This window comes from Notolabrus celidotus, chromosome 10 (assembly GCF_009762535.1).
Source record: "Notolabrus celidotus isolate fNotCel1 chromosome 10, fNotCel1.pri, whole genome shotgun sequence".
NCBI lineage: Eukaryota > Metazoa > Chordata > Actinopteri > Labriformes > Labridae > Notolabrus > Notolabrus celidotus.
This window is the reverse complement of record NC_048281.1, coordinates 12,928,615-12,956,329: the sequence shown is the minus strand read 5'-3', so window position 1 is coordinate 12,956,329 and position 27,715 is coordinate 12,928,615. Positions and strand designations below refer to the sequence as shown.

General features: G+C 41.3%; 1 protein-coding gene and 1 long non-coding RNA gene across 3 annotated transcripts; one reads left to right on the top strand and one right to left on the bottom strand.

The window, feature by feature from the left end:
• The first annotated feature begins 469 nt into the window (after positions 1 to 469).
• dop1b (DOP1 leucine zipper like protein B) lies at positions 470 to 24,360 on the top strand. The gene is made up of 39 exons (XM_034693618.1): positions 470 to 722; positions 4,356 to 4,532; positions 5,091 to 5,272; positions 5,372 to 5,542; positions 5,925 to 6,114; positions 6,261 to 6,359; positions 6,668 to 6,791; positions 6,888 to 6,991; positions 7,618 to 7,720; positions 7,821 to 7,941; positions 8,066 to 8,185; positions 8,326 to 8,434; positions 8,893 to 9,129; positions 9,831 to 10,141; positions 10,220 to 10,316; positions 10,404 to 10,617; positions 10,851 to 11,122; positions 11,214 to 11,366; positions 11,456 to 11,556; positions 12,677 to 12,867; positions 12,948 to 14,544; positions 14,632 to 14,731; positions 14,821 to 15,012; positions 15,182 to 15,304; positions 15,381 to 15,515; positions 15,603 to 15,658; positions 15,739 to 15,843; positions 17,259 to 17,325; positions 17,417 to 17,564; positions 17,900 to 17,982; positions 18,057 to 18,166; positions 18,255 to 18,404; positions 20,595 to 20,656; positions 20,870 to 20,998; positions 21,355 to 21,491; positions 21,597 to 21,652; positions 21,764 to 21,907; positions 22,033 to 22,168; positions 22,333 to 24,360. Exons 2-39 carry the CDS (start codon positions 4,395 to 4,397, stop codon positions 22,588 to 22,590), a joined length of 6,825 nt encoding a protein of 2,274 aa, XP_034549509.1. The 5' UTR covers positions 470 to 722; positions 4,356 to 4,394; the 3' UTR covers positions 22,591 to 24,360.
• LOC117820012 lies at positions 7,814 to 16,230 on the bottom strand. Of its 2 annotated transcripts, XR_004632671.1 has the most exons (4): positions 16,157 to 16,230; positions 15,388 to 15,467; positions 8,269 to 8,381; positions 7,814 to 7,918 (listed from the first exon to the last, which is right to left on the bottom strand). It is a non-coding gene; the product is annotated as an uncharacterized LOC117820012 (long non-coding RNA). The 2 variants fall into 2 exon arrangements; XR_004632672.1 differs by lacking the exons at positions 7,814 to 7,918; positions 8,269 to 8,381 and adding an exon at positions 12,291 to 15,253.
• Positions 24,361 to 27,715: the final 3,355 nt, after the last annotated feature.

The following is a 27,715-nucleotide window of genomic DNA, read 5'->3' as shown; positions in this document are numbered from 1 at the left end:
GCTAATATGTGACAGTTGGCAACCCTGTACGGTCTAATGTTATGTGGTAGTGTTAGGGCTATTAAGCATTAAAACAAATCCTTTGTGACTAATTCTACAACAAATAGGACAAAATTCAACTTTTTTTTCATGCTGAAACAAACAAAAAATATATTTCTCCGGTTGTGTTTTAAGTTGCTGTCAAAGCGTGTGTGGTTGCAGTCCTGTCAAGTATCTGGCAGTGAGGTGAGAGGTTTGTAAACACTGCACATCCTGGACCATACCAACGCCGGAGGGCAGAGACTTCACACTCATGGCTATATTTCCATTTTGAAGCTCTACAAAGAGAAACTGGTTTCAGGTGCTCAAGGTGACAATTCAGATGGTATTCTTTTCATTTATTGACATTTCGAGGACGGTTTCAAAACAAACATGTCATTTACTGTACGAAATGTCCCCGCCCCACCCCTGCTGGGTGAGGAAGTGGACTATTCCTCTCTGTTCAGCTCTGAATCAGCTGAGTTTGAGGATCCAGCCCCGTCAGGACTGTCTCCACTGGCACTCAGGGGGTGTTTGGAAAGACCACACATCCTCAGGAGAAATAACGGGTCTTCTGCCTCCTTTTCTTTCAGAAACACTGCCAGAAAAGGTTTACCATAATGACCGGGCTGTCATTGTTTTGACTCGGACTGTTTTGAAGCAGCTAGTGGGCAGGCGCGCATCTTGAGCTTGTTCTGCAGCAGGTGAGTCATTGATGCACCTGATAACAAGCCAAATGTGTTAAAGACTGAAACCCTATCTATTATTTATCAGAATACCTACATAACTCTTTAATATACTCTGCATCTATGAAATCTGACTCCACCTTTTAGATTGTGTTAGCTTTTTGTTTGTAATAGCTAGCTAGGAAGCCATGTTTTGACGCGTTTGCTTGCTTCATTTCGGTATTAGCGAAAATACTCATTACAGAGCTCTCCACATATTAATCTGACGACTGTACAATGATCTCACTTGTCCCCTTGTATTATCAGCAGTATTGTAATCATCCAGTTTGTAGTCGTGCTCTTACATAATACAACCTCACCCAGCATTAGGCTCTTGTGATGATACAGTTTTACTCAGGCCAAAAGCTGCAGCAGCCAACAGTGTTTGGCCACAGTTGCTATTGTACACACTGTCTTCTCATCCTCCATCTCCCTGTTTGACACCGGCACATTAAAGCCTGTGCTGCTGCTGGTGGCATTGGTGGTATCAGTCAGGTGACAAGAGTCCATAGCGGGGCTTGTTTTCTGCCATTGTGTCCACCCTCAAAGCACACACTGGTCTGCCTGTAGAAATACATGGGTTTTTTTTATCGCACTTTCAATTCTGCTGATACATGCAATGAGGAAGTGAGACTGTGCATGTAGTTCTTATTGCTCATCCTGCACGATTTGACTATCAAGCTGCAGTCACCTGCTATTAAGCTGTGTTCCTGGGCTCCTCATTTGCCTGAAAGTTTGCACACAGTTCAGTTGTCTTTTTGCAGTCCATCCAAGGTGAAACATCTGAGCGGGATGAGTGTGGAAGAGCAAGTAATCTGGGGGTAGATTGCTGCGTTGTGTAACGTTGTTTTTGGGCATGTAGCAGACTTAAGACGTAAGACAGGGAGAGTCTGCAGGGTGACTTAGACTGACTTTATATCAGGGGGGAAATGGTGGAATGTTGAATATAGTTGTGTTGCCTGGATTTTACAATCATTGCTGTCAAAGGTCTGCTCGTGACTTTTGCCAAGGAGGCTGAGCTTAAAACTTGTCAGCAATTTTCATTGTACAAAGAAAGAGGTAAAACAGAGGATACAAAGGTTTACAATAGTATTTATCTGCTATCCTTGGAGATGGCTAACCAACAGTAAAATATTTATTTATTAATGAATTTTCTAACTCGTAGTAATCAGTGAATAGTAAGGGCACCTTTTTCTACATAAAAAAAAACATTTTAAAAAGGTGTGTAATATAAACTTGGTTTGCGCCTAATGGAAAATATGCACACTGTTGTTTTTGTTCCTTAGAATGGAGACTTGTCAACCGCACACATTTCTTCCTATGGTTATTATTATGGCTCAGTTCAATGCAAGGAATAAGAATTTTAAAGTTTTACGAGTTAATATTTTAAAATACATTAGGGTTCTTCTGTTTTCTTCATTCACTCAAGTCCTACATTTTCAATACATCTCGTTCACGTAGTGGTTGGTCTGTTGTACCACATTGTAAAGTTTCATGAAAGACTTAGCTGCTGTTTGATGCTTCAAAGGAAATAAAACTTGCTCCTTCTCCAGTTTTTTACCTTTGTCCTACATGACCCATCTAAATATCTGGTGTAGGCAGTTATTATTATCACTGTTGATTAATCTAATTCACTTTTTGTAAGTATTTGTTTCCTGTTCAGCCTGTAAAACGACCACCATAAGTTCAGAGAGACTCAAGTTATGTTATATAATTATATTGCTTTATTTTGAAGGGAACAACAGAAAACCACAGGGCTCGGTTTGAACTTTAACATTGATGGATAAAATCAAGGGATTATTCTATCTAATCACATTGTCATTAAATATTGGCAGACAGGGGCGTCTGTGGTGTCTGTGGTCCTTTGGTTTGGTCAATAATACAGAGTCGCTCTCGGCACGTGTTGTTGAGTATGTCGATGATGTTAAAGCCTCTCTCAGCCCAGGCACATGCAGCCCAGATGTCTCTGCTCCTCTAATCCTGCTTTACACTCCCCCACCCATCTCTCTGTTCAGCTTTATTCAAATACACTACATTAAAACACACACACACACACACACACACACACACACACACACACACACACACACACACACACACACACACACACATTCCATGTGCTTAAAAGCAGGCAAAAAGCTCTCTCCAAATCATACAGCTTCTTTATTGTAAGTAGAGATATCAGCCAGCCACTTACTGGCATTTTGAAATAGTTGGCATCGACCATTAACTGCACTCACAAGGTCGATAAAGAAACAAAAACAATGAAGTCTGCAGACACTGCAGGCAGCCTCCTCGTCAGTGTCGAGAAATGTTGGCACTTTTCCGCATTTCCATTTTGTAATTCTGCATTTCACATTTCACATTCTACTATAAAATTCCTGAGTCACTATCGTCTTCTCTAAATAATGACAGCATATCAAGTCTAAAAAAGTAACTGGCTAGTGTTTAACATGAATGCTGTCACGATGGGCAGAATATTCAATCAATCAATCAATCTTTATTTGTATTACGCCAAATCACAACAAAAGTTATCTCAAGACGCTTTCACAAACATAGCAGGTCTAGACCGTACTCTGTGTTAGATTATGAACAAAAGCCCAACATCAAGACAGGCGTTATGTGTTATTTATCTGCCATTGGCCAACCTGCTCTCTGATTATCTCTAGTATTAACCTATTTGTCTCTACCACTAATTGTAAAGTGTTTCTCTTTACTGTTCAGCTCAAGAAAGATTTGTTTCCTATGTCAGCTGGTATGAGCAAAGGCACAAATGACTACAATATTTATGAAAGTGGCAGCTTTCAGTCCTAAGAGAAGTACCACCTGGTTCTATATTTACCTCAGCCCTACCTCGTGTTTTAGCATCATACGGCTCATTTGTTTAAAAGTTAGTTTGTTCAGTCTAAATGCTCTCTCTCACTTTTGTTTCCAGCCATAGTTGGCAGCTTGTTCCTGATAAAAAAAAGTTGTACTCTACCTTCACCAAACAGTAGACAAACTAGGGTTGGGGGTATTTAGATGCTTTCAAGGTAGAAATTTCCTTCTATAGTTTTGGAGACCAAAATGAATTTGAAATGAGAGTGAAGGTGTCTTTATCAGCTCAGAAACACAAATGATGCTAATGTTGCTCTAAGTCTTTAAAACATGTAAAAATTATACTGTTTACTATATTCATTTAACAACATATAAGGTGACAATATGCAAACACATTTCCCCAAATGAGGCTGAAAACATACATATTCTGCTTTCAATGTGAAGGCAAAGCTGAGCAGACTCTCTCTCCTGTTTTTGAGCCCCGTCCAGAACTTATTTTTCCTCTCAAAGTGCATGCTAGGCCACTCAGTCTGTGGTGGAAGTACTCCTCCTTCTTCAGACTGAAATACAGATCAGTGAGACAAACACGGTCAAGTCATGAATGAGGACATTTGTCTCAACAGCCCTCAGAGCTTGTGTTTATCAGCGAACAGCTAATAGGCTGATTTAATTACGAGTCTCAGAGGCAGATGTATTTCCAGCAGGTTGCAGACAGACTGATTCTATCGTTTAGTGTTTATTGGTTTTGTGACTTTAATAAACTGACTTTCCTTATTTTTCTTGACTCTCTTCCAGAAATACTTTGCTCAAATGCTTTGATCGGACTGGTGTATCATGGATCCTGAGGAGGTAGAACTGCAGAATGACTATCGTTACCGCAACTATGCGGCGGTCATTGAAAAAGCGCTGCGAAACTTTGAGTCTTCGAGTGAGTGGGCAGATCTTATCTCCTCCCTGGGCAAACTCAACAAGGTACAGTCTGATGCAATGAGTGGACTGAATGCTGGATGAATACAGTCACTACTTATTTCTTAACCCAAATGTGCTTCTATTATTATTATCATATTACGTTATGCTCATAGTATCAAACTAAATATGCCTGTTAAATGACAATGAATGTCTGTGGTCTGTTATTTAATCTGATCTCCTTTCCATCAAAATTTTGCAGATGTCATGTTCATAGTTGCAGTGTGTGTGTGTGTGTGTGTGTGTGTGTGTGTGTGTGTGTGTGTGTGTGTGTGTGTGTGTGCGTGTGCGTGTGTTTCACTTCTCTTTATTTATTAGGAAGTTCAAGTTTCTCATTGGGACTCTCTTGCTTTGTTATACAACTTAATTGCTGAGGTGTTCCTGCTTAATTGGAGCAATAAGTGTGCAAACTTTATTTTAACTCGCAATGCAGCTGTTTCCTTTCGAGTGTCTGCACACAGTACACAGAGATTGTGGGTATAGAAACATTCACTCCCTTTAATGTGAAACTATTGGACATCAATCAACCCTTTTTTCTTTGTTTTTGTTCTCTATTTATTTCAGGCCCTGCAGAGCAACCTTCGCTACTCCCTCCTGCCCAAGAGGCTTATCATAGGGAAGCGTCTCGCCCAGTGTCTGCACCCAGCACTTCCAAGCGGCGTTCACCTTAAGGCTCTGGAAACCTACGAGGTTATCTTCAAAATCATCGGAACAAAATGGCTGGCCAAGGATTTGTTTATTTACAGGTGAAGAAACTGGTCTGATTTTTTATTTTATTTATTACAGGAAGCCGTTTCTGTGAGTGGCTTTGTATGATAATGTGTGTGTGCATTACTTGGTTTCAGCTCCGGTTTGTTCCCACTGTTCGGCCATGCAGCTATGGCAGTGAAGCCTGTTTTGCTGACACTGTATGAGCGGTACTATCTGCCGCTGCAGAGGGCTTTGCTGCCAAGTCTCCAGGCCTTCATAACAGGACTGCTGCCTGGCCTGGAGGAGGGACTGGAGGTGTATGACAGGTACCAAATAAGAAGAAATCATGTTAAAGTCTTCTCTTTTTTAATGTTTAAGGATACATTTGTTCTCTTTGCTGACTGGGGCCAAGTATTGAAACTATCAGGTGATGCTCAACTTTTTTTCTTTACAAAGGAATCAGTCATATAAAGAAGACAGCTGAACATGAGTATTGATGATTAGGTTTATAGATGGGAGCAGGAATTATACTGGGAAATACTTGGTTGATGTGCTTTTCATGGGAGAGTGAGTTGACCTTGTTGTGTAATGCCTTAAATGCAGCTCTATTACAACCAAAATAAGAGCTAATACAATTAGAATAAAAAGAAGGCCAGACTCCCACTCAGAAATGTAAATCTAAAGTTGATTTTCTGTTCCTCCATTCAGGACTGATGCGTTGATGGTCAAGTTGTCACTGCTGGTGGGTCAGCAGGTTTTCTATGGCGCCCTGTGGGGCAGCATGCTGGTCAGCCCCATGGTGCGACAGCCTGCAACAGCCTTTGTAGTGGCACATTTTGACCGCATGGCATCCCTGCACCAGCAGACACACATGCTGGGCTACGACCACAGGCTTGTGGTGAGTCTCTCACACTGCACACAACTTTGTTTACTCTTACAAGATGGTACTGTAACGTGTCCATGTTTAAGGTTTGATCTGTAGTCTGTTCCTTACTATCTTCTCTTATGAATCTCCTGTGTTTCTCATCCTTTGCCTTTCTCCAGGTGAAGGCAGTGTGTCTTTCTTTGCAAGATTCAAATCTCCTGGTGCAAAGGAACATGCTTGAAATTGTGCTCTACTTTTTCCCATTGGCTACATGTCTGGTATGTATGTAAAAATACTCCTGTTTGACAATCTCTGATCGTAATCGATCTGAAGTGTTAATCCATTTCTACTCCAGAAATCACTTTTCAAAAAGATGTCTATGCCAACAGAGCCCCGTCATTAACTTTGTGATATTTAGGATCAAAAATTATAAATAACCCTGTAACTATCTGACTGTATGGCACACACTGTTATGCCTCTCACAGCTGCTGTCATTGTTTTATACCAAGCATGCATATTGTCCTGTCGTTAAGCTTCTACTTTCCTGTCGTTCTTGGGTCAACTCTTGTTTTGTGTTTTTTTTCAGGAGCCTACAGAGGCCAGCATGGCTGTGAGTCCTGAAGATGTGATCACAATAGTGTCTGCTGCCTCTCTTACATTGTTGCGCAGAGACATGTCCCTCAACAGACGTCTCTACGCCTGGCTGCAAGGTATAGGTCATGGAAAATACAGTTTAGTGACAGGTTACCTACTCGACCACTTCTTTGATGTACTTTTGTTTGCCTCCGTGTTTTGTCTGTTTTCAGGGACAGACATTAAAGGAGGAACACCACACCCCAACTTCTCCATGACCGCAGAGGATCACACAACTTACTACTTCAGCACATACTCCAGAGATTTCCTTGTTAAGGTGACACTCTTCAAAATGATAAATATGATCATTTTCAGCATAACCATATTTTTCAACTTCTAAAAGTAAAAGTCTGATGAAGCAGACTGCTAGCCCTGTGATTGGTCCCCTATGTAGCACCGTAGTTCTGTAATCGGCATTGGCTGTACATTAAATCTCCCCTGATGTCTCCTCTCTTTTCTTGTTTGAAATACTTGCAGTATGATCAATCGCTGTTCAACATTTATCAGCTCCAACTTCAACATAATACTCTCGGGTTATGTGCCCAGAGTCGCCGTAGTTTCCTGTTCACGAACTATTTTGTTACTGAAAGCAAAAATGTGAAGACAAAATAAATATTTCTTGGAAAAAGAGCAACAATTGTAGTTGCAGTTGTGAGGTTTGGAGTGAACAGCAGATACTGTGAAAGAAACTAGTCCTTCACATAACTTCTGTTTAGAGTTTCCCATGGTGTCCTGAAACTGTTTCTGTAAATATTGAAGTACAGCTAAAGGTTGCATTTCAGGGTATTCCAGTAAAAAAAAGGACATTTATTTACATGACTCATCTAAGTCAGGTGTTGTTGTTTGAACATCATGTTTGTCACCTCCATCTCTAACTTTCACATGATTGTTTCTTAACCTCAGGCTCTGATTAGCATCCTCAAACAGAAGAGCGACCCAGAAAATGTGACTGGATGCCTCAGGCCCTTTCGCATCATCATGAGTCTGTTAGATAAACCGGATATAGGTAAAAAAAAAAAAAAGAAGACACATTTATTAATCAGAAACTCTTTATTAAAAACTCAGTTTTATTGTGAGAATGCTTCAATGACAATGTGTTGTTACAGGTCCAGTGGTCTTGAGCAGTGTGTTGTTGGAAGTTGTGCGAGCATTCCACAGTTACTGCCGAGAGATGCTGGGGGAGGAAACCATCACCAGCTCAGGGCTTGCAGGCAACCAGTTAGCCAGGTGAGAAAGAGGGATGAGATGAAAGAAAAGATGCAACTGTGTTCACTCATGCAAATGTAATGGAACAGAACAAAGTGCTTATTTAAACAGAAACATGTCGCTTTTCTTCTGTTTTCTTTTACAGTAAGATAAAAGAGAATAAGAATTCATCAGAGGTCATAAAGACGATGAATATGCTTGTGAGCACCATGAACAGCGAATACCTGTGGGAGTACATGACCCGACGCTTCTGCACTGCTCTCAGGTATGACTAACTTACTCCAAGAAGGGCCATAAAAGAAGCATAAAGCTGACATGAATACATTGTTACAGACTATCCTCATTTACCTTTGGACATCAGCTGACAGGGATCCTTTCATTTATTTTCTTGTCTTCACTCCGTAGTAACAAAGATGACCCTCCAACACCTCCGCAGCAGGACCGCAGTCATCCGGCTCCATCTGTCACAGAGATATCCAATCTCGTTATTTTCCTGCTTGATGTTCTTCCTCTAGTAAGCAACACCTTTTCAAATGTTTTGGCCTTGGTAAAAGTGTTTTGCTAATGCAATGTTGTTTTATAAAATGTAAAGATGTTTTCCAAAATGTAAATTTGTCTCCGACTTTGTAAAAGTGTTTAATTTTTTGTAAATTTGCATTGCAATTCCCAGCCACAGTACAGACCCAAACAGAATAACTTCAAAAGTGAAATTTGCCCCTGAAACAAATGTGTTGTGGTTTAAGATTTTGGCAAAATCCAACAAATACTGCAAATGTTTGATTTGTCAGAATAGATAAATCTGTCGTGTGTCTTTAATTGATCTTTTTTGCATCCCTCAAGTTCTCAGTTACTGTATGTTATAACTAATAACTATTTTATTTAGCACTAGTTGAACTAAGCTTGACTCATCTTTCTGAAGAAATTAATTTTCACAAACAGTTTTCTCTAAATGTTCTTAATTCTTTTCCTCAGGAGCTCCATGCAGACATCCAGTCCCAGCTCCTACCGGAGATGCTGGGTACCATGCTGCGGACCCTGTCCAGCCACATGGACTCTGTTACTCTGGAAGACGTTACACAGGGCCTGCGAGCATGTTTCAAGGTCCTGAGTAAGATCCAGATGCCTGTGGCTTATATGGACGTCGAGACGGGATCACACTTAGAGGACATGGAGTTACAGTTACCTGACGAGGAAAGCCAAAAGACAGAGGTACGACATATTGCAAATACAGCCTCTTTTCCCTGTATTGACCTGAATATATATAATAAGGCAGGGTTATTGTGGTTATAATACGTCTTATAAAAATGGTATCGTCATTTATTTAGAGTTAAGTAAGTAAATGCCAAGACAGTGGACAGGGTCACTTCTCTGTAAAGCTAGTGTACCCTTCATAACTGGGGCCAGTTGTCTCATGGGAATGAAAGATAAAGAGACATGGTGACAGAGTTATGATGGCTTTTTAAGACAGCAGTTACAAATGTGGCAGAAATATTGAACAACTGTCAAAAATGTGTTGTCACCGAGCTTCATTTTCCAGAGATGGCGTGCACAAAAAGGTTGTCTTTAAACGCATGTGTGATTAGCTACGTGATTGAAAAACTGATCAATGCTAGGCCCATCACAAGACATGTCATCCATCTTTTCATGGAATTTATATACTGATAACATAAGTGCTTAAAATGTGGTATTTTCCTTTTAAACGGTGTTGAAACATTATTTTATTTAATTAGAACTATTTAATTACATTTTCAAAATTGTATTTACCTATCATGTTTTATTTGATGAGTTTGTTTTATAACTGTTTTTAATTGTATTATTTTTTTCTTATAATGAATAATATAAATAATCAAGGTTGTCTTATATACGGGCCAGTATTTTATATGATGTTTGACACTCTTTGTACCTTTTAGGACACTGAAAACGAGGGCAAGACAGAAGCTGGTGCTGGTCAGGTTAACGGTCACCATAGAGAAGAAGAGCTGAACAGGAACGGGGGAGATGAGGCAGCTCCTGCAAATGGTGTTTACCCAACCCTGAGGTCTGAAGACAGCGGGTTGGGTATCAGTGCCTCACCCTCAGAGCAGCATCTCCCCCCAGGAGTCAGGGTCACTGCAGAGGATAGTGGAAGTTGCAAAGAAGGGGAAGGAGTGTGGAGGAGGGGAGGCAGCGTAGACACCATGACCCAGTGTCTCCAGGAAATCCTGGCCTCCGTAACCACAAGGTAAATCATTTAGTCATTAACAAGCTACTTTTTTATTTTTTGTGCTTTCCTGATAGTTTAAACCCTTCTGTGTTTTAGGTATTTGTTGGTGCAGGTGGAGGATGTCAGCGGACCAGAGGATGGACCCCATCCTGGCGCAACTGCTGCCTCCACAGATCAGAAGACTCTCTTACCGGTAAAAGGAGGACAAGAAATAAAAGACAAAGTAACCAAACTGTTCACTCTAACTGAACTTAAACCCTGCTCTATATCTAACACCCAGCTCTTAGCACCACCACCCACAGAGAGGAGGAAGAAGCACGGGTGTCTGGACTGGGCGGCTGGCTACATGCCACGAGGCAGGGCAGAGATCTCGGAGGCCTGCCGACAGGCTTTTACAGCCACCTGTCACCTGCTGCTGGAGTGCACCACTTTCCCTGTCTACATGAGTGAAGAGGAGACTCTGGCCCTCCACACAGACATGCTTGAGAACGCAGGTAAGCACACAGATGTCCCACAGACAAGTTTTTACAGAAACACTGTGACTAGTGATCCGCTTATGATTTGATTCATGGACTGTAATCAAGACAACTCTCTCCATGGAGTACTTTATATGACTGTTTTTATATTGTAAGAGAAGTGCTCCTTGTGACATGTGAACTAATCTGAAACTAATGTGATGCCCCTTTAACTTGTAAATATGAGATTCAATTGTTTTTATTTTTCACAGGCAGTGATGTGGAGGGCCTCCCTGTGTGGTTGAGGTCCTTGATGACCTTGTGCTGCCTGTCCAGGGACTACAACATCCAGCACACTGCAGTGGCCTCTCTGTTAGAACTCATCAACCACTCCCAGTCCTTAGCACTGGTCATCGAGGACAAACACAGACGCTACCAGACATCAGACTCCAACCCTTTGAGTGGGCGTCTGCAGATGGTCACTGTGCCACCAATCTACCCTGCTCTGCTGCATGCTATAGAGGAGGACACAGATTTCTTTCAGGTTCAGTTATAAAACAGAACATGTTGTTGTATTGTAGAGCAGTAGCATAAATCTGGGATGTTAAAAGTGTGCTTTCTTCCTCATGATCCAGAGGGTGTCTCAGGTACTGTGGAGCCAGCTGGACACTGAGCGGCGAGAGCAGCACATTTCCTGTGTGGAGCTCTTCTACAGGCTTCACTGTTTGGCTCCATCAGCATCCATCTGTGAAGACATAATCTGCCAGGCCCTACTGCACAAAGAAAAGGTGAATAGTCCTGGATTTGGAAATGTGTTTCTGCAGTTAAACTTCCTCAAGCATCCTTTAAATGCATCCCTTATAATTGTCTCCCTCAGTCTGTCAGGTTGGAAGCACTACACCGCTTCACAGTACTGTGGCACCTAACCCGAGAGATCCAGGCAAACAGGACCATGTCTTTGAACCGCTCCTTTGACAGGTTGGTCTTTCAGTAAAAGAAAATGATTAACAATAATAGTAGTTTATGTTATATATGTGTATTTCATGTGTTTCTTGTGTAGCTTATATTCCCAAACTTAAGGCGTTTTTTTTGTAACTTTACCCCGGAACTAGGGACTTTACCCCTGAACTACATGCGTTTTGACCAGTGGCCCCAGGGTCCAAATTTAGTTCAGGGGTAGATAATCTCCCCCCTAAAAAAACCCTGCTAGAGGGGTAGTATTTTTCAAAGGTCCCAGGCTTTTGGGGGGCAGGGCCTGCAATGCTAACATGTCTGATTGGTAGATTAACCGCAGTGTTTTTATTCCGTCGACAACAACATCACACACATTCACTTGATTTCTCTTTCTTTAATTTGTTCTATCTTTCTTGTATGTGTGTGTACTTTTCACAATACAGTTATTATTAATAATAGCAATAATACAATAATTATTATTATTATTATTATTATTATTGTTATTATTGTTATAATAATAGCAATAATAACATTATACTAATAGTTAAATAATAGTAATAATATTTTAGCATTTAAGTTCAGATGAGGTATGCATATTGTTGGCATAATACGTAACAAAGATCCTTTGAAAAGGCATATCAAATTTAATTTTCCATACTTCAAATAATAAAGAAAAGTTGCAGTCTGACTTTCCCCTTTTATTTTTATTTCTACAATCTTAACACATAATAATAGTTAAGCAGCTTTGTCACCTGCATTTCTCTTCCTATCCCACACTTACCTCTTGATAAGTGAGGGCAGTGGGCCTGTCAACATTTTAACTCTGGGCTGAAGCTGTCTCAGTAACTCCTGAGTCAGAAGTTAAGAGCTGCGCCGTGTGAATTAGTGTACCTTCCAGGTATGAAAAGTTCCACCACTGGTAAAAAAATAAATAAAAAATACAAGCTCATTGAAATTTAGCGTCAGTCAGTCAGTCAGTCAGTCAGTCAGTCAGTCAGTCAGTCAGTCAGTCAGTCAGTCAGTCAGTCAGTCAGTCAGTCAGTCAATGAGTTATAAAAACCTTGAAAGAACTACAGTAGCTCTATTTTTAAAGGATGTGTGTTTCGATCTTTCCTAAACCTGCCTGTTGAACTGTCTCCCTCAGGTCTCTGTGTGTTGTGGTGGACAGTCTCAGCTGTACAGACGGCTCAGTAAGTGCAGCAGCTCAGTGCTGGCTGGTCAGGGCTCTGTCCCTCAATGATGTGATTCGAATCCTTGAACCTATTCTCCTGCTGCTGCTTCACCCATCCACTCAGCGCTGCTCGATTCAGAGCATCAAACAGAGCCTTGCTGCTGGTAAGTCCATTTGTCATCATGTATTGTAGATGTTGTGTAGTGGATTACATTTTGTTTACATTTCTTTTTGTGTCTTTAAGGTGACCTGAAGGTTTCAGGAAACAGAAGTCGAAGCTCCACCAAAAGTTTAGGGACGTCTGCAGATGCCATGGCAACAGAGGTCACCACCTTGAACCTGATAAACATTGTGGACCGAGAGGCGCTGTGGACGGAGCTAGATAGCGGTGCTGAGTCGATGCATCTACCAGACACCTTGGCTGTTTCTAGGAGTGAGAGTGAAGAGACGGAGGAGGACGACGATAAACAGGCAGAGGAAGAAGAGGAAGCTGAGAGTGAACACACTGAGTCAGCGGACACTAGCGGCGCTCAGGTATCCACTGAGAACTCCAGCTCAGGCTCTGCCCCCTACCGTATTACTGAGGAAGGAGGTGTGGTTAACGGCCTGCGGAGGGCAGAGTCTGAGCGCACGCAGGCGTCCGATTCACTGTCAAGTGAGGATGAGGAAGATTTAGAGCTGGAGGCCATTGCCAGGTCTCGCCTGATGAAACAAGAGCGAGAGAGGAGAGAGGCTATCGACTCTCTGTTTCGCCATATGCTGCTGTATCCTGCAGCGGGCGGCTGGCGACATCTTCTACAAGGCCTGGCTCTGTTAGACAGCCTTCTGAGAAGCAGTGCTGAGTGCCCCCTGGTGGATGCTCTCTCCTCCACTTCTCTGGACACAAGCTCCGCTGCACATTTGAACTTAGTCTCCAACCTCCTGCAGCGGCACCAACAGGCTCAGGATGGTAAAGGCTTCTATGGCAGCCTTCTCTCCCCATCCTCATCCCCATCTTCGCCCCCTTCCCTGCTCATTGAACTCCTGTTGTCCTTGTGTCTGCGATTCCTGCGTTCTCATTACCCTTCACATCTATGTCTGGGTCCTCTTGACTTGCAGGGGAACAGGGAGGTTCAGGTGAAGAGTGTTGAGGTGCTGACTCGCATAGTGAACCAGCTTGGCTGCATGGCGTCCCGGCAACAGGGCAGTGGGGCGAGTTTGGAGCCCATTCGCAGACTTCTCTCAGGATGTAAGGTGCAGCAGTACGCTCTGCTTACGCTTTCTGCATCTATGTATGTCAGCCAAAAGGGAACAGACAAGGGACCAGCCAAGGGTGTGGAGGTGCTGGATGAGCAGGGGGGGCTGTCAGAGGAGAGTCTGGTGAATGTGGGAGCAGGAGGGGGGCAGGAACAGTACACCTTACAAATGGAGTTACTGAAACTCCTCCAGGCTCTCATAGTCCTGGAGTACCATGTGTGGCCGGGTGGGGCTGTCTCAGCAGCAGGGTCAGGTGGAGCTGCTGGCCACTCTGGGGAACTTCGTGAAACCCCGACTACAAGCACCACTCTTACCCGTGAGTGGCAAACCGCTGTCCTTTTCCAGCAGTCCATCAAGGCAGTGCAGTACGTCCAGAGCCACCCCATCACCGCACAAGGGATGTTTGTGTCTGCTGCAGCCAGGGCTCTGCAGCCGCAGTACGGCTATGCCATGCACCCCCACTGGGTGTCACTGCTGGTCTCCTCTCTGCCATACCTGGGACGCTCATTAGGTATCATCGTGGCTCCCCTCATCAGCCAGATCTGTAGGAACTTAGATGAGCTGGTCAAGCTTTATGAGCATGATGGAGGGAAAACAAATCAAAGGTACACTTAGCACAAGTAAAAACAGAAAAAGCATTCTGTCCTTTTTTTAAATGGAATGCTTAATGTATTTTTCTGTCTTCTGAACAGCTTGAGTGGTAGGCGGGAAAACATTGCCCCAGACTATCCTCTGACTCTGCTAGAAGGCCTGACCTCCATCACACACCATTGTCTACTGGATAACAAGAGGGTGAGGACACACACTAAACCCACAGATAAGCACTTCCTGTTTCTATAATCATGTCAATGCCCTGTATCCTCCCTCTGTCTCTCTGTCAGTCCTTGGTCGCTTGTGATCCTGTGGATGTCCGTAACGCACGTAACGCTGTGATCGAAGAACTGCCACACATGCTCAGTAGCATGGCGCTGTTGTGGGGTGTGGTCATGAGGGAGGAGCTTCAGAGGCGTGTATCTGACTCTGCTCAGAGCAGCAGACCCTCTTCTACCTCCGTCTACTTCAAAAGCACAAAGGTGTGTGTTACATAAGAACAAGTTTTCTGCCTTTTATGCCATCAGAAGTGTTACTTTCACAGATCTGTACTAATTTATCCCATATGTGTTTGTTAATCCTGTAATAAAGTTTGCATAGTTTCTTCTGTTCAGCCTTGAATATGTATGAAAAATGTGTGTGCTCATTTAGATCCTAAGGCAGCGGATACTGGAGTTCCTGGTTCCCCTAACTCTTCAGTATGGGGTTCAGCTATTTGCTTCCCTGGGAGTTGTGTGGAGCAAGAAAAAGAGTAAAAGGAGACATAGAAACAAAGTAAGAATCATAACTTTAACAGGCTTTAGAGCTCTTTTTGGCATCAAATCACTCATATCACTCCTGTCTTTATTAGGTCCTACCTGTCGCAAGTGAGTCACGTCTAACCATTGTGGATTTGGTGAAATCCCTGCACACTTTGCACACAGACACCATCCTACAGCTGGTCAAGGAAGTGGTGAAAAAACCTCATCAGATTAAAGGAGAACAGGTACACAGACATGCATGATTACACAGATGCTTTAAACTTGTATTTTGGTTGTTGAAGTCATTTGTGTTACTTTCTTCACTTCACTAGAAGTCAAGCCTGGTAGATATTCCCATGTTGCAGTTCACCTACGCCTATATCCAGAGGTATGTTGATAATACAAAACCTTAACACAGGTTTAATAAGACCACTCTATAAATTCTCACTTTTCACTGTTTATTTGCAGTATTTCAGCTCAGGCAATGCAGGAAAATGTTCCTCCTCTCCTCAGTCTACTGCGGGAATCTGTTCAGTTAAATCTGGCCCCACCTGGACACTTCTTACTACTGGGGTTTGTATTTACTACATTCAATAATTATTCTTTGAAAGGACTATTATCACCAGTTCCTCTGTGTTTAAACAACCACATACAGTATTCAATCCAGAAGGCACTGTATCTTGCATTTGATCCAAACCAATTTTAAAGTGAATGTTGGTTCAAAATGAGGCCGTCAAACAATTAGTTTTATTTAATTGCAACTAATGTCAGAATTTCAGCAGTTAATCGCAATTAATCACATTTTTTAGTGCATGTTGAATATGCCCTTATCTTGCATTTAAGATAAGTTTTGAAGTCCATATTAACAATGTGAAGCATATCTTACCAATGTTTTGATTTGGGAAGCAGTTGTATCAATTGTTGACTGATGACATCAGCCTGGTTAGCTGCAGCTGTATGCTTACCTCACTGACATCAGCCTGATTAGCTGCACCTGTATGCCCAGCTCGTTAAGGGGTAGCTCAAACTCAAATTACTAAAGTGTTATTTTGTTCCACTTGTCATAAACTGCGTACTATATTTGACTGAGCCATCTAGGAGTTTTTTTGATAGATGGGGGGCATTATGCGTTCTCATATTTCAAACATAGATATAAATTAAAATTGGTGGAAGTCCATACTAAAGGTGTGCAAATTTTCAAATCGCTAGGTATGCATATAAAACAAGCATAATGTAGTGGCAACTTTTAGCAAAAATCTCATTTGCCACTTCTGCAGGACGTGATGTTACTGACCCGTTCCTGCCAAAACAGGTTTACCAAAAAATCAAAGGGATGCGGTATAGAAATAAACAAACTGGGAATTTATTAAAAACATTGACAGTTGACAAACAAAAATCACTTCTTTAGTCTCTATTAACTGATTTACTAAAGAACGATACTTTCATTTTCCTCAAAAACAACAACAATATGAAAAACCTAACAAAGCTACGGTCAGAAAATCTGTTGCTCCTTGTCCTAAAGCACTCATTGCAGCGCACATGCTCAGTTACTCCAATCAGCAGCACCAATTAACTTTAGCAGGACAATTAAAGGCACAGATACCCTAACCAGCTAGACAAACATAGAAAGGCATTTAGGTGAATATAAAATATAGTCAAAATAATTCTAACCAAAAGTAATGACCAGGTCTCTTATCTCTATAAAAATTAGTTGAATAAGGCACATAGACTGAAAATACTCTATGGCTCTAACACATAATACCTCCTCTTTAAGTGTAGTTTGTCATTCAAAAGTGCATAGGTGTTTTTATTTTCCATCATAGTGGCAGCAGGGGTGGTGGCTGATCTATGGTGTGCCAAAAGGGACATACAAGTCATATGATTAAAAACTGTTAATGTTTATCTCTGGACCTTCAGTGCATCATGATTAAAGTGTTAACACTGACAGCCCTTGTAAAAAAATTCTATCCATATTTTTTGTTTTTCAGAATCCTCAATGACCTCGTCAACAGGCTCCCCAACCTGGACAATAAGAAGGACAGCAGAGACCTGCAGGTATGATGAGTGTTTACTTGATAAAAAGAAAAAAGCAAGTGGGCTTGTTGTGCTAAGTCATTGTAATACTGTTTATGACCTTATAATGCAGGAGGTGACTCAGCGGATCCTGGAGGCAGTTGGTGGGGTCGCAGGATCTTCTTTAGAGCAGACCAGTTGGCTCAGCCGAAGCCTCGAGGTCAAAGTTCAGCCACAAGTGTGCACTGAAGTGGATGAAGGAGACGACGCAGATATTGAAGGTGACTTTTACCGTAACTTTGGGGCATGCATGCATCTCTTCCTGCTTGTCAGTGTTGGATGAAATGCAAATATTAAAGTGATGTCTGTTTCCATGATCTGTGGGAAAGACCTGCAGTGAGACCCTCCTGTTGCAACTTTGGTTCTGTCTGAGGCAATTTCTCAAGATAATTTCCAGTATTTGCCTCTTTGGAGGGATTATTAAATGCCCTTAATTTGAAACTGTAAAAAAATGATTTCAAACTAGACTTTTAGTAAATTCAACCACAGACAATTAATAACACATGTGTCACAGTCACAAATAAACTCACTCTCCTTTCTTATGTCTTCTTGTCAGAGTCTATAGCTCATGCCAACACCATGGTTTCTTCTTCGGCTCCCTCAGTGTACAGCGTTCAAGCTCTTGTACTCCTGGCTGAGGTAGGGTTTTTCACTTTTACATCCAAAGATTAGTGAGTATTTGTGGAATTTTGACAAATTGCCTTCCTGTATAGGTTTTGGCACCACTTCTGGACATGGTTTACCGCAGTGATGAGAAGGAGAAAGCTGTTCCTCTCATTTCTCGGCTCATGTACTACGTTTTCCCGTACCTGAAGAACCACAGGTAACTGCTGTGTCACTATTATCTCAAATCTACCATACAGGTTTTGTCTCTTTAAACGTCCTCTAATTTGGGCTTGGGTTTTTTGTAGTGCCTACAACATGCCCAGCTTTGAAGCTGGTGCTCAGCTGTTGAGCAGTTTAAGTGGGTATGCTTACACCAAAAGGGCCTGGAAGAAAGAGGTGTTTGAGCTCTTCATGGACCCCCTCTTCTTCACCATGGACATTTCCTGTGCCCCAAGGTTAGTTTGTTGTTTTTCTAAATGACTATTATAACACATGATTAGACCCATTAGAAGACCCTATTGTCATAATATGGTTAAGGGTGATATTTATGGCAGTGAAAGGTGAAGGATATCAACATAAAACAGAGCCTCTGCCGCAACAGCTCAAAGGTCTGAAGGTGACACAGCTTTTTTAATCTACCACACAAACTGAGTAGATGACTCATCATTTAGAGAAGTCCTTTCTGTTCTTCCTCCTCTTTACTTGTCAGTATCTGTATGACTCTGACCAGTGCTGATTTTATCTGGGCTTCTCCAGAAGCTTCAATATCATCTGAAATATGCCACAGCTTACTATATCTAAAAAAACGTCTGAACTTCTTTCCTTCACGGTAATAATTGTGATGGAATTCAGCAACAAACTGGACACTAGACACAGAAGACTCAGGAAACTCTGACGGCTTACGTTGAAATAGTTTATGTAGAATTTGATCAAGGAGAAATAACATATGCAGTGCAATGCCGAGTCAGTTCTGTCAGACAAATCCTCAGGCATGTACCTTTATTCCCCCAAAGAAGACACTAAATTAGATAACCATATTTGGACAATAGGAAACAAAACAATTGAGAAGAAGACCTGTGCTCTAGTTCTGGAGACACTACGTCAGTCTAAACATACAGATAAAGACTGGAGCAGGGGAAGAGACCTTGATTACTACAGTGACCCTGTCTTGCCTATCACTCAGTAGCCACAGCTGACATAGGAAAAGAATACAAGAGATAAACATTCTTACATACATATATATAAGACAATAATGATGGAGAAATGTATTAATTTCACTACATTTATACAGCACTCTAGTTAATCTTGCAGTTTTTTTAAAGACAGAGTTAAAAGCCAGCTTAAAAAGGTAGAGTGATGTAAAGGTTCAGTCAAAGTTTTTATTGACTTCAAGATGTTTGTGATATTTATTTTAAATTCTATTGTTTAAAATAGATCTTTCAGACTTCTGTTTATTTTAATGTTCTATTCCAAATATTTTTTTAATTTAAAAATTTTATTTTAAAAAAGAAGATTTAAAGTTATACTCCTAGGCATTTTTGCCTTTATTTGATAGGACCGTTAAAGAGAGACCAGAAATCTGGGGAGTAGAGAGAGGGGGAGGACATGCAGCAAATGGTCGAAGCCAGGACTGTGCCCGCTGTGACAAGGACTATAGCCTCTGTATATTGGGGCATGTTCAAACCACTAGGCCAACAGCGCCCCAGTTTATTTTATTTTATTATATTATTTTACAATGTTACAATGTTACAATGTCATTTAGCAGACGCTTTTATCCAAAGCGACGTACATACGAGAACAAGAACAACACAAGCAAAGATCTAGACAAGAGGAAACAAGATCAGTAAGAGTAACAAAGTGCTTCAAGTCAATTTGGGTGCAGGTACTGCCAAGCAGTGTAAAGGCAATGCACAAAAGTAAGTAAGGATTTTATTTTTATTTTTTTAAATAAAGAACATCTACAATGAAGCAACCAAACAATTTAAGACCTTCCATTATCATCATCAACAATTAACATCACCACAATAATGACCAAAGTACCAAGTGCTGGGTCACTCAAGAGCTGAACACAGATTCCCAGAGTAGAGCAGGACAGTGTGAGTCAACTGTAGCTGGAAGACATGATCTGCCACTGGGGACAACAGTGGAGAACAGTCTAGCTAAGTGCATAGTGCTTCTTAAAGAGCTGGGTCTTTAGCTGTCTTTTGAAAGTAGAGAGGGACTCTGCAGATCGAATGGAGTTGGCCAATTCATTAATAAAAGTTTTTAAAATTAGCTGTTGCTGTCACTATGTCTTTTTTCTCTTTTATTGTGAAGCACTTTGGGTTGCATGCTTTTATATGAATACAGTTTTAAAATGCTTCTTTTAATACTCTTGTCTTTGTACTGTAATACATGGCAGCATAGGACTAAGACAAGTGACATGTTTACAACGTTAGCCGTAGAGGAAATAATAGTTTACATAATAGCCTGAAGAACATAGTTATAACTGTATATCTTTCCAAAATGCTTACTATAAGTACAGATACCTCACATTGTCCTGATAAATACTTGTGAATGTACATCAGGTTTACTCATGATTACTTTAAATGAACTGAACATCACCCATGTTTAAATTCCTCTGCTTTGACCTCTGTTCACTATAGTTGGAGATCCATCATTGACCACCTGCTGACTCATGAGAAGACCATGTTTAAAGACCTCATGAGTGAGTACAGCCTCTTGTAAAGGTTTGTGGTGCTGCAACAATACAGGTGTAAACTTAAGGTGAGATCTTAGCTGAGACAGAAGGAAAACAGGTTACTTTTTCTAGATTGAACAGAAAGTTTTAAATTGCCAATCCTTGACGTAGTGAGTAATACTTACATTACAGACACATTTTGGTTATTTGCTGACATGCTTGTATTTATCTTTTCTTCAGGCATGCAGAGCAGCTCCCTGAAACTGTTTAACAATGTGGACCAGAAACCCATGCTGCTGAAGCGCCAGGCATTTGCCATGTTTAGCGGAGAACTCGACCAGTACCATCTGTATCTGCCCCTCATCCAAGGTTTCTTACTTGATATATCTATGGCTTCATAGTAATTCTAGTTGAAAAAATGTCAGCACTTGCAATAAGTTCAAAACTTTCTTGCATCTTTGTGACGCTGATGAAAGCCTAGGGCTGAAACGTGTTTGTTTCTTTGAGCTGCTGTCAATTAATGCTATAAAAGTTTTTAACTTATAAGGAGTGCTGACATTTTTTCAACTCGTTGTCCTTTTTGGGTCAGCACCGAATGACCTACATTGAGTACTTTCGAGTGAGCACGCCATTTCTTTGTCCTTCATAGTAATTCTCTTCAGTTTGCTGAAAACAAAAAAAACATTTGCGTTAAATTTGTCCTTTGTACTCCCTCCTCGTTTTAGAGCGCCTCACTGAGACTTTACGTATGAACCCAAGCCCTGCTGTTTCAGCCCAGATATTCCTGATGTTTCGTGTTCTCCTTCTGCGGATTTCATGCCAGCATCTCACATCTCTCTGGCCAGTTATGGTCACAGAACTGGTACGACCCCTCTGTTGACACACCTTTTCTTTATGCACAGCAACAATTTTGTGCAAGTTTTCATCTTAATAATCTTAATGTAAACATTCTCTTTTTGTTTTCAAGATTCGCATATTTGTGCGTCTGGAGAAAAGTCTACAGATAGAGAAAGACATCTCAAAGTGAGTTGAAAATCTTGTTCACAAATCATATTTTGTTGGCGCATTTTGTTGGTTGAAACTTTTTCTCACAACACTTGTCTCTTTTTTGGGGGGTTACTGAATACTACCTAGATTGGCTAAAGTGGTGCGCGGTGCCCTTGCTGGAAACGGACCAGTGAATTTCCCTCAGGCTGAGTTGGACATGTACCTGTCAGCCTGCAAGTTTCTTGATACCTCGTTGGCGTTTCCTCCAGAGAAGATACCACTCTTTCAAATGTAGGAGCCAAATTCAGACATAAAGACTATAAAACAGGCTAACACATCACATATTCCTGTAGAATTTGTGTGGTGGCTTTGATTAGTCTTGCCTTTTTATGTGTAACTTGTTGCTTTTTACTCAGGTATCGTTGGGCATTTGTCCCTGAGGTGGATGTGGAGCGGTACAGTGGCCCTATAGAGACTGCACTGATAGAAGGCGAGCAGGAATGCACCCCACATGTTGTCAGGATACTGGAAGGAATTCAGCTGCGATATGGGGTAAGCATATCTTGAACAGTACATTAAAACAACATAGTTCCATTTTCTTTCAAAATCCTGCACTTTTGAATGAGTCAGTAATGTAACCAGTCGACAGAAACATCAAGTGTTACATTGATAAATGCCTGAATTTCCGACTCTGACGTTCTGTGCTGTTTGTCCAGACTCTGAATGGACTGAGTGAGGAGTCGTCCACAGAGTATTTGGAGTTCCCTCTCCTCACACAACGCTCGCTGTCCTCCATCACCAAGTTGTTGCCTTTCCTTCGCATCCTCTGCTGCTCCTTCCAGGGCCCTCCGCCCTACAGCGACTCCATGCGTCACTTCTCTGTAGCAGACTACCCAGCATCCTGTTCAGACACAGTCCTAAAGAGGCTGGAGCAAATCACTGAGGAAGAGTTCTTGGACTCTTTGGAGGGTTAATCATGAAGCTTTCACGAACCAAATCCCCTTTTAAGCTCTTTGGCCTGCAGCTCGATGAGTAGAATACCTGAAACCGGCACAACTGGTGTTAATGTTGTATTGTGAAATGAAACAAAAGGAAACATTTCAGAATGCTATAACTTGTCTGACCTCCGTGAATATACATATGTCTGAGGTGCTCTCACACTGGATCTGTATAGGAACATTTAAGGGACTTTGTTGTAATTATGTACTAAGCTTTATGGAAAACTAAGTTAAAGGGTAGAAGTACTAACTCATTTCAGTTGAGTTGTCTTTTTCTGTCAAAAAACTGTCTCATTGGCAAAATATTCACACACTGAGGCCATGTCATAGTTTTCTTGTCCTGAAAAACATTACCCATGGAAAAGTTATGTTAACCAAATTGAACTCATTACATTTGTTATGATCTGGTATGCACCTTATAATAACAGTGGTTAAACCAAGTGTATTTTTTTATTTTAACTCAATACCAGATTCACCATGAAAAACCTCATGAGTTCTGTTATGTTGTTCATAACCTCATGTTTACCCCAGCCTCTATTAGGCTGATTTATACTTCTGCGTCACCCCTACGCAGCAGGGGCTGACCATAGACTGTATAAAATATGGACGTAGTATCCATGACGTCACCCATCTGTTTCTGAAGCGCTGTTTTGAGGCCAATCGCTGTCGGCAGCCATATTGCTGCTGTCAAGCGACGTAAAGAGGCAGACTTTGAGCCTTCTAGCCAACAGCTACAGTGTTCCCGCCTGTCAATCAAGTCAGCTGTCTCTCTCATTGGAAGACTCGTAATCTCAATATCTTCGAAAAAATTCAAATTTTAGCACTTCCGCATTAGACTCATATTTCTAGACTGGAGGTTGCCGCTTGGGGCTGACACGGACATGAGCACCACATACTTGTGCGTCGATGTGTCCGTGACGCGCAGCAATTCTCCGCTGAAACGCTTTCGGGCAGTGTGGTCACTCTGATAGCCGGTCGCCTGTTTCCACCCCGCTATGATCTCTGTCTTTTCCACAGCTATTCAGAGCGTGTTATGTTAATCTACAGCTGATACATGTTGCTGTTTATCATTCAGACATGATTACATGAAGAATAGTCAGGAGGAGATGAAATACATGCCCGATGTCCGGGATCCCAGAAATGCTGGAAAAGCTGGAAATGCAATGCTGACGAACAGACCAATCACATGGCTTGCAGTCTGCGTCGTTTCTACACATAGTTACATTTTGGAGGAGGTGCACGTCAGCTACATGAGTAGGCCTCTGCGTAGGTACAGGAGCTTCGCGGACCCCGGGCATAGGCTACACTGTCAATTCGTCACAGAAGTATAAATCAGCAAAGTGCTAGCATCTGTCTGACTGAGAATGTTAAAGCTTCAATATACTGTATGTCTATTGTAGAGGTACTTTCTTGCTCATTATTATTGGATACATTATTATGGGACCTCACAAGCCTTTGAATAATATTTATGTTCAATGTTTCTGTAAATACATTACTAAATGTGATATGTGTTTGCTAGGCAACCTTTTGTAATTGTGTTGGGTGTACCTCGCTTAAATACATGCTCTCCATTCTTGGTGTTCAAGGGAAACTGCCTTTCTTTGATGTTCATGGATGTTTTTACAACTGCCTGTTGTCTTTTTGCCACAGCTAAATACCTAAGTAATTTATTTTGGATGTTAAAAGGACCATGTGATGTTTTAATCAACAGAAAGAAGACTCATTAAATATTAAGCTTAAAAACTGCTTAGTTGCTTTCTTTTTCTGCTTTTGTGTAGGTGATAAATTGTCCAGGGACTCAAATCTTACGTAAAATGCAGGCTTGATTTGAGGGGACAAATCATAAAACACTTTTGTATTTATTTTTGTAATAGTCATAGTCGCATCACTATACACAGTCAACATAAAATGTGTGGGCAATGGTCCAAGGAAGAACAAAAGCAAATAAAAAAACAATTGTTTTTAAAATCCCTGGGTTGATCAGAGGACTACGAATTTTGCAACAACTTGAGACTTCAGGTTCATCAGGGCTGCTGCAGACAGTTTCATTCAGTCTGATAGTTGGTAGTGTGTCCAGGTCTACCTGAGCCATCTGGAGAGCAGGCGAAAGATATAGATCATTACATCACGGAGGTGTTCAGAGATAAACATAAATTACCTTGTAGAAACAAACCTCTATGCAATAGGAGACACAAAGTTCTCACCAGAAGAAACCTCACCACTGTCTACCTCCTCCACAGCTGATCCACATCAGCAGTGGAGGGTGGCTTCATTCTTCGTCCTTCATCCAAATCCTATAAACATAATAATAATAATAATAATACATTTTATTTATAGTGCACCTTTCAAAACCAGAGTTACAAGGTGCCACACAGACACACAATACAAACGGTTAACTTCAGATAAGTGATGCATATGAGAGAATGGTCTTACATTTCAGTCAAGATTCATGAAATGTAAGTTACAGGTCAGACTTACACAGTGTGCATGATGCTCATCCACATTCAGTTCCTTTAGTTTTTAACTATATTATATTTTTGAATATCTTAACCTTAACACTAACTTTAGCCCTAATCTTAACCCTAACCCTAAACCTAACCTTGACCCTAACCCTTATCTTAGCCTTAACCCTAAACCTAATCTTAACCTTAACCTTAACCCTAGCCTTAACCCTAACTCTAATCTTAACCCTAACCCTAAACCTAACCTTAACCCTAACCCTTATCTTAGACTTAACCCTAACCTTAACCCTAGCCTTAACCCTAACCTTAACTCTAACCCTAATCTTAACCCTAACCCTAATCATAACCCTAACCCTATTCATGACCCTAACCCTAACCCTAATCATAACCTTAACCCTTACCCTAATCTTAACCCAAATCCTAACCCTAACCCTAATCATATCCCTAACCCTAATGATAACCTTAACCCTAATCATAATCTTGACCCTAACCCTAATCATAACCTTAACCCTTACCCTGAACTTAACCCTAATCATAACCCTAACCTTAATCATAATCTTGACCCTAACCCTAATCCTAACCTTAACCCTAAACCTAATCTTAACCTTAACCCTAACCTTAACCCTAGCCTTAACCCTAACCCTTATCTTAGACTTAACCCTAACCTTAACCCTTACCCTATTCATAACCTTAAACCTAACCTTAACCCTAATCCTAACCCTAATCCTAACCCTATTCATGACCCTAACCCTAACCCTAATCATAACCTTAACCCTAATCATAATCTTGACCCTAACCCTAATCATAACCCTAACCCTATTCATGACCCTAACCCTAATCATAACCTTAACCCTATTCATAACTAGTTAGCAGTTCTTTACTAAGTATGATTAATATGTCTTTACTGACAGGCTATGTACCTCAATCATTTAAAGTAGCTGTAATTAAACCTCTCCTTAAAAAGCCCACTCTTGATTCAGGCTCCTTATCTAACTATAGGCCGATATCTAACCTCCCCTTTATCTCTAAAATCCTGGAGAAAGTGGTGTCAGTTCAGCTCTGGGACTTTCTTAAGAGCAACAGTTTGTTTGAGGACTTTCAGTCGGGGTTTAGAGCCCACCATAGCACAGAGACTGCACTGTTAAAAGTAACCAATGATCTACTAATGGCCTCAGACAGTGGTCTTCTTTCCGTACTTGTTTTATTAGATCTTAGCGCTGCATTCGATACGATTGACCATCAAATCCTGTTACAGAGATTAGAGCAACTAATTGGCATTACAGGAACTGCGTTAGCTTGGTTTAAATCGTACCTAACAGATCGATCTCAATTTGTTCACGTAAATGAAAAGTCCTCAGTGCAGACCAGGGTTAGTCAGGGAGTTCCACAAGGATCAGTGCTAGGACCAATTCTTTTCACCTTATATATGCTTCCTCTAGGTAACATCATGAGGAAGCACTCTATTAATTTTCATTGTTATGCTGATGACACTCAGCTCTATTTATCAGTGAAGCCAGAAGAAACCAATCAGTTATCTAAATTAGTTGCTTGTCTAAAAGACATAAAGACCTGGATGACCAGAAATTTCTTACTGCTAAACTCAGGAAAAACTGAAGTGATTGTTATTGGCCCCAAACACCTCAGAGAGACTTTTTCTAATAATATAAGTACCTTAGACGGCATTAGTCTGGCATCCAGCACCTCGGCTAGGAATCTAGGAGTCCTATTTGATCAAGATTTATCCTTCAATTCCCAAATTCAGCAAATCTCAAGGTCAGCCTATTTTCACTTGCGCAATATTTCTAAAATTAGACATTTCCTATCTCAGAGCGACGCAGAAAAACTAGTCCATGCATTTGTTACCTCCAGGTTAGATTACTGTAACTCCCTCTTATCAGGCTGCCCCAATAAGTCTCTGAAGATTCTTCAGCTAGTTCAAAACGCTGCAGCTCGAGTATTGACTAAAACTAGGAAGAGGGAGCACATTTCTCCAGTGTTAGCTTCTCTACACTGGCTCCCAATAAAATGTAGAATAGAATTTAAAATCCTTCTTTTAACCTACAAAGCCCTTAAAAATCAGGCACCCTCGTATCTTAAAGAGCTCATAGTGCCCTATTACCCCTCTAGAACTCTACGCTCCCAACATGCAGGCTTGCTAGTTGTACCTAAAATCTCTAAAAGTAGTGTGGGAGGTAGAACCTTCAGTTATCAGGCCCCTCTCCTTTGGAATCATCTACCAGTCAGGGTCGGGGAGGCAGACACCCTCTCCACTTTTAAGAGTAGACTTAAAACTTTCCTTTTTGATAAAGCTTATAGTTAAGCTGGATCAGGCTTGGACCAGCTTTTGTCATGCTGCTATAGGCCTAGACTGCCGGGGGAACTGGCACACTGACACACTGGGATCCTAGCTCACCTTCTTCCCCCCAACCCCTTCATCACTTACTTTAACTCTGCCTGTCCCATTAAAGTTACTAACCATAGACCTTTCTGGAGTCCCTGAGCTCCATTGTCTCGTAGATTCCTCTGAGCTGCCGTAGACGTCCTCCTGCTGTGGACGATCTGGACTCCAGCTGATACGGACGTGCTGGACTCCAGCGGCAACAGCTTCTACGACTCGTCTCATCACTATCACCTCTCTC